This window comes from Vipera ursinii (genome assembly GCF_947247035.1).
Source record: "Vipera ursinii genome assembly, chromosome: Z".
Lineage (NCBI taxonomy): Eukaryota > Metazoa > Chordata > Lepidosauria > Squamata > Viperidae > Vipera > Vipera ursinii.
This window is the reverse complement of record NC_139517.1, coordinates 6,696,418-6,714,788: the sequence shown is the minus strand read 5'-3', so window position 1 is coordinate 6,714,788 and position 18,371 is coordinate 6,696,418. Positions and strand designations below refer to the sequence as shown.

Sequence of the window (18,371 nt, the reverse complement as noted above, 5' to 3'; positions counted from 1 at the left end):
CATAGTGGCTGCAACCACATGACACAACACCAAGAGAGCCACCATCTTGACTTCTCTTGTGGGTGCTGCTGTCCACTGCCACACAATAATTGTGAACATGTGCCATCAAGTCAATATTGAACCTTAACGATCACAGAGACAAATTTCTCCAGGAAGGTGTGGTTCTTCAGTTCTGCCAAGGAGGCACCCATTGTCACTGTAATTGTATCATCTTCTTTTTGTTTTTAAATATAAGAAATTGGGCATCATTTTTGATGAATGACAATAATAAAATTTTGATGTTCATTTTCTAAAAAATTCTCCTGTATAAAAGATAATATCATTGAATCATATATTATTGTTTCGTTTAGCCTTGAGATGACCGGAAAGGGGGCAAGCTAAAAACTTATTTATCAAGTATCAGAAGATACCAAGAATGCTTCTTTCCCAAATATTCCAACTGCAGTAGAGAAAATTCAGGTTTAAACAAAGAACGGAATCATATACAAGTTTGCCTGTCAAAATATTTGACATTTTTATTAGTGAGTACATAGCTACACTGAATGTCAAGTTTTCTTAATCCTGTACTATATTTCAAGTTTAATGAATAAAGTCACACAAATACAGGATTTCTCCTTTCTTTAAAGGGGGCAGAACGTCAACTCTGCAACGAATTGAACTGAAGCCATTTTCATTTTGTTTTCAGTTGCCACATATTTGGAATAGAAAGAGGGGGGAAGTGTAGTTTTAAGTTAGCCATTACAATTCTCAAGTATGGGAACCAAGGTCATTACTGATAATATTTTGGCAGGCTGGAAATCTGGGAGGAGTGCCCGCATTTAGTAACAATTGGTGAATGTGATTTATGACTTCTAAGTGGGGTGGGAATTGCAACTTGAAACTTTGTAACCAGGGGGAGGGGAATTTAGTCTTGGGTTCATCTTTGTGTGTGCCGCTATTTTGTAGCCAAACAAAAATGTTCTTTAAGGAAGAATTCCTTCCCTTGAAGTTCTTTTAATTGGTCTCATCTATCAGAAACATGATAGTTTATTGAAATGGCAGTATCAAAGAGATTCCTAAAGCATGGGAGAAACACGTAAAAAGATATTCAGAAGAAGCATTCCCTTGCTAGGAATCTTGAATTAAAGATTTTTTTATTTTATTTATAACATTAGACATGTTTTCTTTTCCATATTTTTCCTCTGATTTCAGTGTCAAGATACATTGAATAATGGCAGAATGTAAGTGTATAATTAATGGAAGAAGTTATGAGTGATGACAATCTATGCAAATCTTCCTCTTCCCTCTCCCTCTTCCTCTCCCTCTCTCTCTCTCCCCCTCCGTCTCTTCTTTTTAAATAACCAATAAGGTTCTTCAGTCCTTGGTAGATTTAAATATAAGTTTAATAGGGAAATATGCATGGTATCTGCAAATTGAACATACAACGTGCTATTGCTCAAGTTCCCTGCATAAAAAAGCAAAAGGACAATGTTAATTCAGATTATAATATCGGAGAGACTACTACAGCATGGAAGAAGTACACACAAAAACATTCAGAGGAGTTATTTTTTTTATTGAAAAGTTTTACAATACATTTTTTTTAAAAAAGACAAAATCCCCAACCCCCTTCCCACTCCCCAACCCTCCCCAACACCTCCCTCCCTTCCCCCTCCCTCCTCCCCGACTTCCCAGAGCTCAATACAGGGTATAAAAATACAAACAATCATAGTCCACCTTATGCAAACAACAATAAAATATTAAATCTATCACACTTTAACTCTTATAAAATAACTACAAGCAATTTAAATATCACATCAATACTTATTCAAATGCTAGATGAAACTTTTTAATCCCATATTTATTCTGGATATAATCAATCCATCTTCTCCACTCCACAATATATCTCTGTTGCGACTGATCTTTCAAGTACGCTGAGATCTTTGCCATTTCCGCCAGATTGGAGACTTTTAAAGTCCATTCTTCTATAGTCGGCAGTTCTTCCTTCTTCCAATATTGCGCTACTAAAAGTCTCGCTGCCGTAATTAAGTTCAGCATCAACTTAGTGTCCACAACAGTAGTGTCAGTAATGATGCCCAATAAAAACAGTTGCGGACAAAACTTTATCTTTTTCTTGAATATCTTTTGCATGTTCCACCAAATTTTAATCCAAAAAGCTTTAACCTTTTTACAGGTCCACCATATATGAAAATACGTTGCATCTTCACTGCCACACCTCCAACATTTGGGCTGGCAGTTCGGATACATACTTGCTAATTTTTTAGGATCTAAGTGCCACCTATAAAACATTTTATAAAAGTTCTCTCTTAAATTTTGAGCCTGCGTAAATTTTACATTTCTCACCCAAAACTTTTCCCAAGTATCCATTGTAAAAGAGGAGTTATTAAATGTATTCCAAACAGGTACCATCTTGTATAAACTCACCCAATCAGTAGCTTTTGAATAAAAAATAGTTGCCTAATAATTCTTTTACCCTTTGATTTATTCCCCTTATATGTTGAGATCCATTCACACAGATCTTGTAGGAGGCAGTGGAATTTCAGCCAGTAGTGCAGGAAAGGTCTAATGATACACAGCAGAGAAGATGATGTGATGGAATTCTTCCTCTTCTGTGTCAAAGACAGCAGATCTAACAGAAGCTGGCTGAAAAAGGACTTTGTGAACAACTGTTTTCAAGGTTTGGCTGGATGAGGACATCTCTAGGAGAAGAACAAAGCAGCATCTGATGGGAATGGTTGCTCTGTAAACTTTAGGCTTCCTTCAGCATTGTTTACATCTCAGATCCTTTCCTGAGCATCTGTTCAAGCTTTCTCTTGAAACCTCCTGCAGGTGGAAGGACCATTGGTCCAATTTGAGATGCTGATTGTTTACACCTCTAAGCAGATCATCCTTGCTCCAAGATTAAGGAGGACATAGCACAGACTTATCCCCAATTTTCCAATGAGCTCCTTGTGGCTTTCTATGGAATTTGAGCAGCTATATCCATATTTTAAGAGTGGTCGGTAGAAAATTTCAGTGGATCCATAAAATTCAGATTTCTACCCTGAAAGGATGATGTAAACTTGATATTCACCATGTTTCCTTTTAAAAGCATAAATATTAGGTAGCCATACTTACTATTGTCTATTCTGGATTCCCTCTCCAGAGTTTCAGTAGACCAGTTTTCATTTCCTTGTTCCTAAGTGTGTATATAAGTGGGTTCAACAAAGGGGTGATGGTGGTGTAGAACACACTTACCACACTATCCATGGAGTCCTGAGATGCTGGCTTCATATAACGATAAAACAAAGGCAGGTAATATATGAACACCACAGTAAGATGAGCAGTACAAGTGGAGAATGCTCTGTGTTGACCTTCACTGCTTCTAATCTTCAAAATGGCTGTGATGATGTAGGCATAAGAGGCTAGGATGAGGAAAAAGCAGGCCATTGCAATAAAACCCACGTCAGCGATGATCATCAACTCACTAAGTTTTGCATCAACACAAGCCAGCTTCAGGATGGATGGAGCATCACAGAAGATATAGTCAATATAGTTGTCCTCTCCATAAGGCAAATGAAAGGTGAGTGATGTCAGAAATGCAGAGTTGAGGCTGCCTCCAATTATGGTACCCAAGGAGAGGAAGAGACAAACTTTCCAACTCATGATGTTGGTATAATGGAGTGGTTTACAAATGGCCAAGAAGCGGTCATAAGCCATAAAGGTGTAAAGAAAAGATTCTGCACATCCAACAGAATTCAAAAACAATACCTGTGTGACGCAACCTGCAAATGAAATGATTTTTCCTCTGGAACTGAAGCCTACAATCACTTTGGGAACCACCACAGCTGAAAAGGCCATGTCCAGGATGGAGAGATGACAGAGGAACCAGTACATGGGCTTGTGCAATTGAAGGTCAGAGATCACCACCAAGATGATCAGAAAATTTCCAGAAAGGGTGAGGGCAAACATGATTGAAAAGAAGAGCAACAATGGTAGCTTGAACCCTTGTGGATATGGAAACCCAGAAAGGATAAAGTCATGTGGGGCTGATTGATTTGGACATTCCATGTGTCAGCTTATTCTTATATATACCTGAAGTCTTTGATCAATGAACTACTCTAAGAGAAATGTTTTCTGGAGTTATTTCCTACTGGGTCCCTGACAGCTTCTGTGCATTTTGTACAACTTGAATTCACTTACTTCTTTCAGATCTACAAAACAATATAACATCATCCTCTTTCTGTCACACGTTAAGGGGCAGCTGCATAAAATACATTTTTAAAATAAATAAATAAATAAATAAATAAATAAATATTCAATGTGGTGGAGAAAGACCTACTATTTTTACTTTTTATTTCATATCTATCACCAATCTAACAAAATTCTGAGCAGGCCCTTTCACGAAGAAAGGGAAGCTGCTTGGAAAGTATCTTGAAGTGAAACTTATTTAGCAAATTCCCTCTAGTACTCCTGAATATGTACAAATTTGAAAAGTTTCTCCCCTCCCAAATGGCTGTGGAAAACCACAGAAATCCTGTCATCTATACTATTTGCCTTACCTTTCAGCTAGATATGTTCTGCTGAAGATACGAATAAGCAATATTCCATCACTACAATCAAAATAAATCATTGGTCATAACACAATACTAAGTGCACTAGCTCCGTGGCTTCTCATTTTTAGCTTTATAACATGTCGTTCCGTTTCTCTGAGACAATTTGTGAAAAGCAGATGATCTTTCCTCTCAGAGACTGCTTCCCCCCGCCCCCCCAGTTGTACCAGAGAGATCTTCAATCAAATTGAGAAGGCTAAGGTTACTTTCCAAAATGATAGCTGAGAGAATGAGTTGCATGAATACCTAAATAAGATGTGGCAATTCCAAAAAGGTGGTCAGCTGTTGTGAATTATTGGCATGTTGTAAGCCTTTGTGTTCCAGTTTTGCATGATATTCCAAGTCTCGCTGAATGCTTCTCAATTAGGATTAGGTGTTCTCTCCCTTTCTCATCTACAGATGTGTTATGAAGATATTATGATTCTTTCAATTTATGGACTCTCGGTTTGAAATGAAGAAATAAGTAATTATATATCCTGGTGCATCCTTTTAGCAGCATTTCTATATTTCTCCTGTGACATCTTTTAAATGTTGTGCGTTTATTAATCACAATGTCTTCATTATCGAGAGTTAGGGAAAGGAGTGCTTTTGAGTGTTCCATCAAATTCCATTGAGAATTATTTTAGAATATTGCTAATTTTGGAGAAAGGCAATTATCATCTCCAGAAATTCAACTGGGGCACAATTATTTTCAATTATAGATTAGATTGAAAGTTCAGATGCATCATCATCATCATCATCATCATCATCATCATCATCATCATAATAATAATAATAATAATAATAATAATAATAATAATAATAATAATAATAATAAAAGTTGGAAGGGACCTTGGAGGTCATCTAGTCCAACCCCCTGCTCAGGCAGGAAACCGTATACCATTTCAGGCAAATGGCTGTCCAGTCTCTTCTTAAAAACCTCCAGTGTTGGAGCATTCACCACCTCTGGAGGCAGGTTGTTCCACTGGTTAATTGTTCTAACTGTCAGGAAGTTTCTCCTTAGTTCTAGGTTGCTTCTCTCCTTGACTAGTTTCCATCTGTTGCTTCTTGTCCTGCTTTCAGGTGCTTTGGAGAATAGCTTGACTCCCTCTTCTTTGTGGTAGCCCCTGAGATATTGGAACACTGCTGTCATGTCACCCCTCACCCTTCTCTTCATTAAACTATGCATACCCAATTCCAGCAACCGTTCCCTATATGTTTTAGCCTCCAGCCCCCTAATCATCTTGGTTGCTCTTCTCTGTACCCTATCTAGAGTCTCGACATCTTTTTTACATCGTGGTGACCAAAACTGGATGCAGTATTCCAGGTGTGGCCTTACCAAGGCATTGTAAAGTGGTATTAGTACTTCACTTGATCTTGATTCTATCCCTCTGTTAATGCAGCCTAGCACTGTGTTGGCTTTTTTGGCAGCTGCAGCACACTGCTGGCTCATATTGAAGTGATTGTCTACTAAGACTCCGAGATCCCTCTCACAGTTACTACTATTGAGCAATTATTCAACAGAATTATTAGCCATTAATTAAAAATCCTATTGTTTCCAACGGGAAGTAATTCAGAAGACTTCTTTTATCCTGCACATGATTACAAAGTTATTCTTCTCTCTTATCCCCAGCATTATATATCTCTTCTCCTAAAATCCTTATGCTATACAGTATTATTGTTGATAAATTATAATATTCCTCCTACTTAAAATCCTTGAGCTTTTTTGTCTGTTTCTCCTGATCTTCTGTATAAACAGGAAGCAAACCTCATACTCATTCAGACTGATGATGTTATCTAGTTGGGTAATGGAATGTTTGTAAACCAACAACCAAGTTCAGAAAATGACACAGATTCTTCTGCTTTGAATACAAACCTCTATTCCCTAGCCTCATTGCCACTTCCTACTCCAGATGTGGTGGAATGTAATCTGGAATTGCAGAAAGGAAGGACTCCTTTCCAGAGGTCAAAGAGCAAGTGAAACTTGGAATTTCTGGTAGGCAAAAAGAGAGCAGTATGTCTATAGTTAGAAGTATGTCTATAGTTATACAGATGCTTTAGTGTAGCAAGATTCAGTCTGTAGGCAAACAACAATAAATCAACTACTCAGAAATACTGTAACTTTTCATGTCATTCTTGGTTTTTGGGGTCTGACACCAGATGAAGACAATGTTAGAATTAAAGGCAATGGGTAATCAGGCAACACAGTTTGCTTTAAGGCATGGGTGTGAAACTCACCACATCACGTGACATGTTGTGACGTATCACTATTCTTTTTGCATTGCTGGCAATGGGGTGGGCTCGGCTTCAGTATAATGAAACTGGTCTGCGGACTGGCAGTTTGACACCCCTGCTTTAAGGGAAGAGAAGTATCTCTAAGCCATTGCTCCTAGATCTAATGAGCTGGTCAGGATCAGGGTCTAGAACAATTTGCTGCAGCCAACTTGCTGTGGCCAACTCACCGTGAGACAATATATCATGGGACAACTCACCACGGGACAAGATTTACACTAATAATGAAAAAATAGTGGAATGGAATCATTGAAAAAAGGAGGAACAAAATGAAATGTAAATGACAAAAATTAAAATAATTGTAAATTATTTTAAATAATTAAATTGGATATTTGAATTGTCCTGCAGTGAGCTGTCCAATGGCAAATTGGCCATAGCAAATTGACTATGGTGAGCTCTCCCATTCTGGGTCAGAATTTGTTGACCCAAGAAAATCATATGACACAAGGGCGATTGCTACCCCACCTTTGCAATAAGGCCAGCATCCAATCATACCGGAGAACAAATTCTCAAATTCTCTTCCTTCATCTTGTAGCTTAGTTATGAAAACCTAATTAAATGAAAAGGTAATCTTACATTGCGCTTAAAGGAACCAGTGGAGTATCATGATGTGCTTGAAGAAAAATGGTTGGTCAACCAAAGGTTGATCATCTCAAGGGCAGAAAAGAACTTGACTATCACTGCATGATGGAAGACTGAGAAACTCAATATCTTTGATTTTTTTTTACTGTGGATGTCCCTTTCCTTTGCCACAGATATGAAGTAAAAGTCTGCCTTTTGCTACCAAGATCAATTTCACACCCTCCATTCATTTATTCATTTTGACAATTCTTTTTTTACTTCATGCCATTTTGGGTTCTGCCATTCTGTTGGGAAGGGGGAGGTTTAGCGCTGGGGAAAGGGGGCTCTAGGATGTATTTCCTTCACTTTGTTCTTTTCCACTTTGATGTATCTTGCTGGGTGTGAAAGGGGAGGGAGGAATGTGCCTGGAGCCAACTGCCTTATCTCCACTTTGCTGGGAGGAAACTGAGGTGCGCAAGAACTGGTTCCAATAACAACTTCACACCTTTGGATTGGCTGGTCAAACTGGACAGTTGGGCAGTGGGGAGGGGTTATACAGGAATGCTTAATGCAACATTTTTGCATGGGAAATATTCAGATCTTGCCTTGCTTCTCTGCTGTCACTACCTTCCAATAAAAGTTCCTATTGAAACTATGCCAGTTTCAAGAGTTCTGCTTTCTTGGGAGTATTAGATGAGGCGGACCTTACAATCAAGTCATTTCTCTTGCTCTTTCAATTGCTTGAAATGTCATTTGAGAAAACAGATGAGGTCCTGTGTCTTCTTTAGCAAATCTATGAATCACTCAAGACCTATGTGTTTTCCCTTTAATTCTCCAATTATAGAAAGGTTGCATCCTGAATACAGGTAATCCTCAATTTATGACTGGTACTAAGCAATCATTCATAGTGACAACGTAACTACATGGGGGTCACTTATGACTCAGTCCCAGACTTCTAATGGTCACTCCCTGCAGTCAGATAACTCAACTTCAGGCACTTAGCAACACAGCCACAATTATGGCTGTTTACATTGTTCCATAGTTACATGACTGTGTTTTATGACAGTTTTGCTGAAAATTGGCAGTTATTTCCAATTTTTAGCAAAACTGGCCCCATTGTAAACCATGGGTTCCCTTAATGACTATGGCACTCACTTAACAAGCATTGTAAAAAGGTTGTATGAAGGTCATGTGGCCAACCAAGTTATAACCATCTCGACATATGACCTTAATGGGCAGGCTCCATTATGGTTGCATGGAAAGGACTACTTATAGCTAGTTGCTGTAAAATCTGATGCTAAACCAGCATAGATAAATGATTGTGGTATAGAACACATTCCTCTACAAGGAAATCCTTGTTTCTTAAATGTTTCCAATATGATGGGGAAAATTAAGTTTAAAAATATCTAGAGATGCGCCATGTTTATCTGCAAAAATACTTATAGAATTCTCAGGCATCAAAATTTGAGGCTTCTTGACCCTAAAATACATATCACAAATCTTCACCTCCATCCAAGCTAATCAAGTAAGGGTATCTTCAAGGCAAATTTGACTCCTGTTGACTGCATGGGCAAATCCCTACAGTTTTATTGAAAAGTTTTTGGAAGTGGTTTTCCATAGCCTATGCAGAGAGAGAGTGTGTGTGATTGATCCAAAGTCACTGAGATAGTTTTCATACCCAAGGCAGGACTAGTTTTCAAATCCTAGTTCTAGACTGATGCCTTAACCCACTATACCATACTGGTCCTCTCACAGTAAGGGGCTATAGTTTAAGTGTCAAAACTTGGTCAGGAACATCAGACTGAGACAACCCCAGAAATGGGATGCAAGAAAAGGGCAATGGAGATGAGAAATGAGATCAGTCAGAAGAGAAGGTATGGCTGACAATTTAGAAGAAAACCAGAATATAGAACCCAATTACTCCTCGAGGAAAGTTCATGTGGAAAAGAAAATCTTGTATTCTTTTTCTTGGCAGAACCTTGACATTTGATAATTTTCCATAGGAGACTGTTACACACAGATCTCCACATTCCTGGCAAGAATATGCAGAAAGGCAATCTATTTCAACACACTGTGCTCCTCAGAAAAATATTAACATCATTGCAAGAGTACCATTGCTGAGACAATGATTTTATTACGAATGTCACTGCAGTATTTACATAAAAAGTACATCCCAAAAAACCTCCAAATCTAGAAATCTGCTAATTCTTGTGCTTTAATGAATATAACAACAAAGAACAAAGCACTTTTTCACAAGCCACAATATATCTGATTGAAACAATAATTCACCCAAAGCATTCATTTCTAACCTCGGGAAAAAGGTGGTATATAAATAGAAATAAATAAATAAATAAATAAATAAATAAATAAATAAATAAATAAATAAATAAATAAATAAATAAATAAATAAATAAAATTATAAACTCTCTGATAGCTTTCACTGAGCCTTAGTAAAAATAGCAGCTAATTAGTGTCTCTATTTCTCTCTGTTTTGTTGTATTTGCATTCATTGATATCGCTTTGGAATTAGGTCTTCTGGGAGATAGTGGAACTCCATCCAACTGTCGGGAAAGGGTTTGATGGACCATGTCTCCTAAAGATATATTATTGGAGAAGATTGAGTTCTTGGAATCCATCCACCACTGTGCCCAAGAGAGCAGAACGTACACAGGTTACTGGACCAAGGACATTATGAGCATCAGAATTTAAGATATGGATGGATCATGATTGTCCAGGAGAGAAACTCATGAAACACTTGTGGCTCCATGAGGGGAATCTTTGGAGTCTTTCTCTTGGACCAACTTATGTTTCCTCTTCTCTTTCCCCTTCTAAACACGATATAATTCCTTGAATTATGAAAGAAAGATGACACAAAGCCGCTCCATCAATTTCTTAACATCTCCTCAAAAATGAAGAGTCCCTAAAATAGGATAATTTGCACATTCAAAACTCAAAACAAACACGACTATTCACCATTTTTATTTTTAAAAAATAAATATAAAATTATTTTACATATTTTCTGCTACCTACTCTGCATTCCCACCCCAGAGTTTCAGCAGAGCAGTTTTCATCTCCTTGTTCCTAAGGGTATATATTAGTGGGTTCAACAAAGGGGTTACTGTGGTATAGAACATGCTCACCACACCATCCATGGAGTCCTGAGAAGCTGGTCTCAAATAATGGTACACCACAGGGAGGTAGTATATGACCACCACACTAACATGTGCAGTGCAAGTTGAGAAAGCTCGATGCCGTCCTTCACTACTACTTATTCTTAGAATAGCCATGATGATGTAAACATAGGATGCTAGGATAAGAAGAAAGCAAGTCATTGCTACAAGGCCAACATCAATGAAGGTCATCAACTCATTAAGTTTTGTATCAGCACAAGCCAACATCAATATGGCAGGAATATCACAGAAGACATAGTCAATATAGTTTCTTTGTCCATAAGGCAAACGAAAAGTGAGCAATGTCTGAAATGTAGAGTTGAGGCAGCCACCAATTATGGTACCCAAGGAGAGGACAAGACAGACTCTCCAGCTCATGATGTTGCCATAGTGGAGTGGTTTACAGATGGCCAAGAAGCGGTCATAAGCCATCAAGGTGAAGAGAAGGCTTTCTGCACATCCCAGGAAGTTGAAAAAAAAAATTGAGTCACACATCCAGAAAAAGAGATAATATTTCCCCCAGGATTGAATCCTGCAATAACTGTAGGGACCACCACAGCTGAGGCGGCCATGTCCAGGATGGAAAGATGACACAGGAACCAGTACATGGGCTTGTGCAGTTGAAGGTCAGAGATCACCACCAAGATGATCAGTGAATTTCCAGTAAGAGTGAGAGCAAACATGACCGAGAAGAAGAGAAACAAGGGGATCTTAAGTTCTCCTGCATATGGGAACCCAGAGAGGACAAAATTGTTTGGGGTTGTTTGATTTGAGCAATCCATGAATCTGCTTTTCTTATGCTTACTTCAGTTCTTTGAGGAATGAGAGATTTTAGGAGGAATGTTTCATTTACAGATAGTTTTAAATGGAAAAAAGTCATTGGCAACTTATTTGTATTCTGCAAGTTTTGCCTTTATGGCTTAAGGAGGTTTAACGGATTACAATTTAATCTTCTTTCAGACATAGAAACCTGCATTACCTCATCATTAAGGTCAGCACCATGCTTACAGGGCAGAGTTATCTCTCAGTTATTTCCTATTTGAAAAGTATAACAGTTCTAATAAAATAATGTCCATGTCAAAAAGAAGCCGCTGGATATCTTAGGTGAAACTAGCAGTTCTCAGTCACATCCTGCAACATATTATTAGTTCTTTCTTGTCAAAATTCTAGCCTTACGGATGTATTTAGGATGTATCTTTAATTAGTGTCAACTTCTTTTGCAGCTCCTCATAAAAATAAATGGGGAAAAAAAAACATTGCCTCTCAAAATCCGAGACTCATTTTTAGAGTGAATGAAATTCTAGGAAAGAAAAATGTTTAGGAAAGAGAAAGATATATTTTTTAATAGTTAAAATTTGTCCAAACAATTAATGGATCATAACAGTAGCAGTAGACCTTGACTTACAACAATTTGTTTAGTGACCTTTTGAAGGTATAATGGCACTGAAAAAAGTGACTTCTGGCTGTTTTTCACACCTGTGCCTGCTGCAGCATCCCCATGGTCATGTGATCAAAATTCAGGTGCAGTGTCACGTGATCATCTTTGGCAACCTTCTGACCAAGCAAACTCAACAGGGAAGCCAGATTCACTTAACAACCATGTTGCTAACTTGACAATTGCAGTGATTCGCTTAACAACTAGGGCAAGAAAGGCCATATAATGGAGGCAGCACTCATTTAACAACTATCTCACTTAGTGGCAGAAGTTTTGGACTCAGTTGTAGTCGTAAGTCGAGGACCACTTATATTCCTAGGCACCAACCCGGGAACTGTGGAGGTGTAATACTTCTCTGTGGCCTAGAATTTTGTGAAATTTGTGCCAGGGAAAGAAGCTATCCTAAAATTTAGAAGCATAAATTCCCAATTTGGCTCTCAGTATTTATTTTCTACCGTTGAAAGAGATGTGAAGAAATTCCGTAATTATCTTGCAGCATGAATGATCTGGCAGTGATTTTATCCCCAAGTTGCCATATCTTTGTATATCCAGTCTTTCCTCTTTGAGTTCCAAATCAGGCACACTTATATATTTAAAACTCATTATTAGGTAAAGGTAAAGGTTCCCCCACGCATGCATGCTAGCTGTTTCCAACTCTAGGGGCCGGTGCTCATCTCCGTTTCAAAGCTGAAGAGCCAGCGCTTGTCCGAGGACATCTCATGTGGCCGGCATGACTAGACGCCAAAGGTGCACAGAACGCTGTTACCTTCCCACCGTAGTGGTCCCTATTTTTCTACTTGCATTTTTACGTCCTTTCGAACTGCTAGGTTGGCAGAAGCTGGGATGAGTAACAGGCGCTCACTCTGCTACGCGGCACTTGGGATTCGACCCGCCAAACTGCCAACCATCTGATCGACAAGCTCAGCGTCCTAACCCACTGAGCCACTGTGTCCCTCTCATTATTATCCCACTCCACTTCATTTGGACTTTGAGCGATGAACAATAATTAAAAAATGAGAGTTTCCCGAACCCTAGACTGGTAGGGTTGGGTTGTAACAGAGGAAGTGGGTCCAAGCCAGCAAGTGAGGTAAGAAATACCCAAAAGACAAATTTTAAAATATTTGCAACATTTCCACTTAAGAAAAAACAGATGATTATCAAGCAAGCAGACAGGAACCTGTTACTTCGATCATCCACCTGATATAAAACAAAAGTATGGGCTTACACTGAAGAAAGTACTTTCACATGGGTGTTAGACTTCACATGATTCTGCCTAACTGGACAATATTTGATACACAAATATGAAGGATGGGTTACTGTTCCATCTCATATGCATATACAGGACGTAGCTCATATGCAAGTTCAAGATACTCTGCTCTGAAATGACTATGTGGAACATCATGGAGATAAGGATCCTGAGATCATTTGTCTTACCTTCATATAAACAGTGCAGAGCCTGCAGAAGACTCATCAGTGAAAACACAAAATGGAAAGCAGCCTTGCACATAAACTTTTTTTTGGCATAATTTCTCTCTTTATAGACCTATTCCAACTTATAAATGTCGGCAAAAAAACAATTCAATCCATTTTTCATTTCTCTACTTGCTGATGTAAAATTGCACAAGGAAAACTTAGCTAGGTCTGTCATTAAGGTCTGATGATACTGTTGGAAGAGAAACTGGAAACTTTGAATGGGTTTTAGAACTTTCTTGATAGCATCTCATTCTGTTCCTCTTCTGTTCCAGAAGGTTTACTGGACAAAGTATGGACAGCAGATAGTCTTTCTCTTCAGAGGCAGCAATGGAATTTGAGTTGCACCAACTCAAATGTTATGCAGAGGGAGAGACCAAGTTTTCTTCTCAAAGAGATGATCGAGATAAATACTTGCATGGACTCCAACAAAGGGGACTATTTCCAAAAAAATGACTCTTGTATTGAGACATATAAGCTTAATGTGAATTATAAGTTTTTCCAGGTCATCTGGATTCCTTCTTAGTTAGGATTAGGTCTTCTTTCCATTTCTCACCTAGAAATTCTTGAAGTTTTGTTCTGAGGATATTATGGATTCTGTAAAGATGGATATGAAAAAAGAACTAGGCAGATTAATATATTCTGGAGCATTCAAGAAGGAGCTCTTTCACACTTCTGTCTCTACAGCTTTTTAAAATATTCCATCTTCCAAGAACATTCTGTCACCATTCCCCAGACAGAAGGCCTGTTGAGCTTTCTACTAAATTCCAGTGTGCCTGGAAATTACAAAACAAAACAAAACAAAAAACTGATTTAAGAGAAAGGCAATTACAGTTGCCTTATATTCCATGGAGTATAATTACTTTTGAACAATCATTTAGTTTGAAAGTCCAATTCCATAATAATCAATAAGACCAATTAATCCTGTGTTAAAAGTCCCACTGATTTCAAGGGATATTAATTTAGAACAATTCTTTTATCCAGTATTGGATTGCCAAAAATTGTGGGAACGGCCAGAATTTGGCCTCCCAAGAATTTGGTTTCTCACCCTTCAGCTTTCCCAACCCCCCTTAATTGGCCTCCCCGTGTGTTACAATGAGAGAAAACTCTCCTGGCTCATGGGCAGGCTGGCATGTGGGAGGTTTGGGAAACGCTATGATAAAGCTTTCTCATATAGTATCTTGTTTTTGTATGATCTCATAGGCACCTGAGTAGTCCTCACCATGTATCCAATTATTTCTATGTATCCTATGTTGTTTTTGTAATGTTGGAGGTGAATAAAAGTTCAGCGGGCAGTGCTCAGGGGGTGCTTTTCTGGAGACGAGGCTGCCTGGCTGGTTCAAAGCTCTCTATCGACCCAGGTCTGAATTCCTTTTCCTTCGTCCGAATTTCTTTCCCCTTCATCAAATCTCTTTTGCCACTTTTTCTTTCCAAATGCTTCTGTTTTCTCCTGGTAAAGCATAATATTGCCCATACCTTAAAATCCACAATCTCTTTTGAGTCTCTTCTGTTCTTCTCTGGAAAGAGGCTTTTGCTTCTCCTGCAGCATCAGCTACAAGTCCAAATTCAAAGTGTTTGGTTTTTGAACAACTCTACCTTTAAAATCTCCCAGGTCTTAAATAAATCAAAATCTATTTTTAATGCACACTCTTTGTGTTCTTAAAAAGAAACTGAAGGTTTCAGTTAGCTTTTGAGCCCTGAATATTAAAAATACAGTGTGTTTGATGTGGTCTTTGTGTTTTCTTGCTGACTAGGCATTTTTTTCCTTGTATGAATCAATGGTAATATTATTTTTTGGAAAATTCAGTGGTTTTTCTTTTTGGTGATGTTTCCAGGAAGCTGGTGAGGAAAAAAGATGACAAAGAAAATGGATATTGTATGTTTTTAAGGTTTTCAATACTGATACCTTGTTCTCCATCAATTATACCAACATCTCAGGACCGTACTTCTCTTTTTAAATTTGAACAGGTTTTCTCTGGCTAAAAGTTTTAGCTGGAGAACTACTTAGAAATGTATTCCATTTACATAACAATATCTCCTATATTCCATTTTTATGGAATGTCAAGAAATATTGTATATTCTTTTGATGTACATATGTGAATGATCAACAGAATAGTTTGAAAGGAACAAATATGCATATAAACTCTTCTATCCCATTGATTTTTTTAAATTTTTTATTTTAATTCCATTTATATCCCGCCCTTCTCCGAAGACTCAGGGCGGCTTACAAGCTTAGCAGTAGCCTTCATTCTATGTATATGCCTGCTTATTAGGGCTTTCACACACACACACCCAAGTGGCATTATTACAAAGTCAGCATATTGCCCCCAACAATCTGGGTCCTCATTTTACCTACCTCAGAAGGATGGAAGGCTGAGTCAACCATAGGTTTATTGTATGCAAATACTCTCTACAAGAATCTGAACTACTGATGGTCAAAGCAAATAGGCAGTAGATAAGAGTCAATAGAATTCAAGGTGGGCTGGATTTAGATCTCTTGTGGATATGAAGGGACTTATTTATTTATTTATTTATTTATTTATTTATTTATTTATTTATTTATTTATTTATTTATTTGGTTTATATACCGCCCTACTCCCGAAGGACTCAGGGTGGTTTACAAGGCAAAATTTAAAAACAATACAATATAAAATTAAAATAAAATTAAATTAAGTCTAGCCCCCCAAAAATTAAAATCACAATTTAAAAACATTTAAACCCCTCAGTCCAGACCAGATAGCTCAAAGAGCCAGGTTTTTAGGTCCCGGCGAAATGAACGAAGGTCGGGGGCAGTCCAGAGTTCTGTTGGCAGTTGATTCCATAGGGCAGGCACATAGAATGCCCTCTCCCTGGGGATCGCCCGTCGGCAATCCTTGACCAGCGGTACCCTGAGGAGGCCCTCCCTGTGGGAGCGCACAGGACGATGGGAAATTGACGCTGGTAGCAGGTGCTCCCTCAGATAATCCAGGCCCATGCCATTTAGGGCTTTATAGGTCATCACCAGCACCTTGAATCTCACCTGGAGGGCAACTGGAAGCCAATGCAGCTCGCGGAGAAGAGGTGTTACATGGGAGTATCGGGAGACTCCCATCACAACTCGTGAGGCTGCATTCTGCACCAGCTGAAGCCTCCGAGTGGTCCTCAGGGGCAGCCTCATGTAGAGAGCATTGCAGTAGTCTAGCCGGGAGGTCATGAGCACATGGGTGACTGTGCGTAGGGCATTTCAGTCCAGATAGGGCCATAACTGGTGCACCAGGCGAACCTGGGCAAAAGCCCCCCTGGTCACGGCTCCTATATGATCTTCCAAACTGAGCCGTGAATCCCAAGTTGCGGGCCCTATCAATGGGGGGGCTAACACCTCACCCCCTATAGTTAACGATGGAAAAGATTGGTTAGTCTGAGATGCCGGTATGCACAGCCACTCACTCAGTCTTGGCAGACGAAGCCTGTTTCTCCCCATCCAAACCTGGACCGCCTCCAGGCAATGGGACATCATGTCGAGGGCATCACTGAGTTGGTTTGGGGTGGAAAGAAAAAGTGTAAAACAGTGCCCCCCACTCCCAACCCCCTGAGACGCTGCAGTAGGATACCATGGTTGATGGTATCAAAAGCCACTGAGAGGTCTAATAGGACTAGGACAGAGGAACAACCCCTGTCCCAAGCCCGGCAGAGATCATTCACCAGCGCAACCAATGCCGTCTCTGTGCTGTACCCGGGCCTGAAACCCGATTGGTACGGGTCCAGATAATCAGTTTCCTCACACATGTCATACAACCCGCCTTGCCTACCCTACAAGGTTCCATCCAAAAAGGTGCCGGAACTCCATTCTGAGCATTCTATGACAAAAAAGCCCTGTATCTATCTATCTATCTATCTATCTATCTATCTATCTATCTATCTATCTATCTATCTATCTATCCATCATCTTGTTTTTGTCCTGCACCGATGACATTTCATTCCAACCCCATGAGTGCAACAGGCTTAAATCCTCTTGCTGTTAAAATAGAAATTACCCAGTTTTTCAAGTAGTATCCAGTCTGTACTACTTCTCTCTAGTCCAGAGGGGAAACCCGAAGCACGAGGACTTAGATTACTTTGATTGTAAGGTTACAGTAATAGAACCTTGCAGAATTCAGATCCTTCCAGAATTACTTCACTTATTTAGGATGCACATTGGTGACCCTCAAGCTGAAGTAATGTTCTGGACCTAAAGCTCAAGAATTCTTCACTAATACATCCTCCGAGACAAAACTCCTAGCCCAGCTATAAATCACTTGGATTCCAGGAATGATGATCTACAGAAAAAAGTGACATTGGCACGATGTATTTATAGTTATAAGTGGCCCTATAAATCCACTAAATAAATAAATAAAATCAATTAGGGTAGGCAAGGATTTTATTTTTTATTTTATTTTTAATCCCATTTATATCCCGCCCTTCTCCGAAGACTCAGGCGGCTTACAATTTAAGCACAAACCAATGTGCTTAGCAATAGCCTTCATTCTATGTATATGCCTGCTTATTAGGGCTTTCACCCCCCCCATGCGGCATTATTACAAAGTCAGCTTATTGCCCCCAACAATCTGGGTCCTCATTTTACCTACCTCGGAAGGATGGAAGGCTGAGTCAACCTTGAGCCTGGTGGGATGAGAACCTGCACTAATTGCAGGCAGCTGGTGTTACTTAAAGGAGGCATTAGCCCACTGCTCCACCAAGGAGATAGGATATATCCTATCTCTCCAAAGCAGTCTGTGCATATATTTTCTGAGCTCAGCTATAAAAAGGGAGAAAAGACAATTAAAATAAGCCTGAATAAAGAGAACCAATGGGAAGCCGTGAAGCCTTGGGAATGGAGTATCCCAATCAGCCTTACTC

General features: G+C 39.1%; 2 protein-coding genes across 2 annotated transcripts; both read right to left on the bottom strand.

The window, feature by feature from the left end:
• Window positions 1-3,120: 3,120 nt before the first annotated feature.
• On the bottom strand, window positions 3,121-4,047 carry LOC310649063 (olfactory receptor 10G6-like; the record flags this gene model as incomplete). The annotated part of the gene is made up of 1 exon (XM_083377323.1): window positions 3,121-4,047. The coding sequence occupies one exon, from the start codon at window positions 4,045-4,047 to the stop codon at window positions 3,121-3,123; it is 927 nt and encodes a 308-aa protein (XP_083233449.1).
• A 6,400-nt stretch (window positions 4,048-10,447) lies between these two features.
• Window positions 10,448-11,373, bottom strand: LOC310649059 (olfactory receptor 10G6-like; the record flags this gene model as incomplete). Its single annotated transcript, XM_083377317.1, is given in 2 exon segments — window positions 10,448-11,073; window positions 11,076-11,373. Coding segments are annotated over 2 exon segments (924 nt in total).
• Window positions 11,374-18,371: the final 6,998 nt, after the last annotated feature.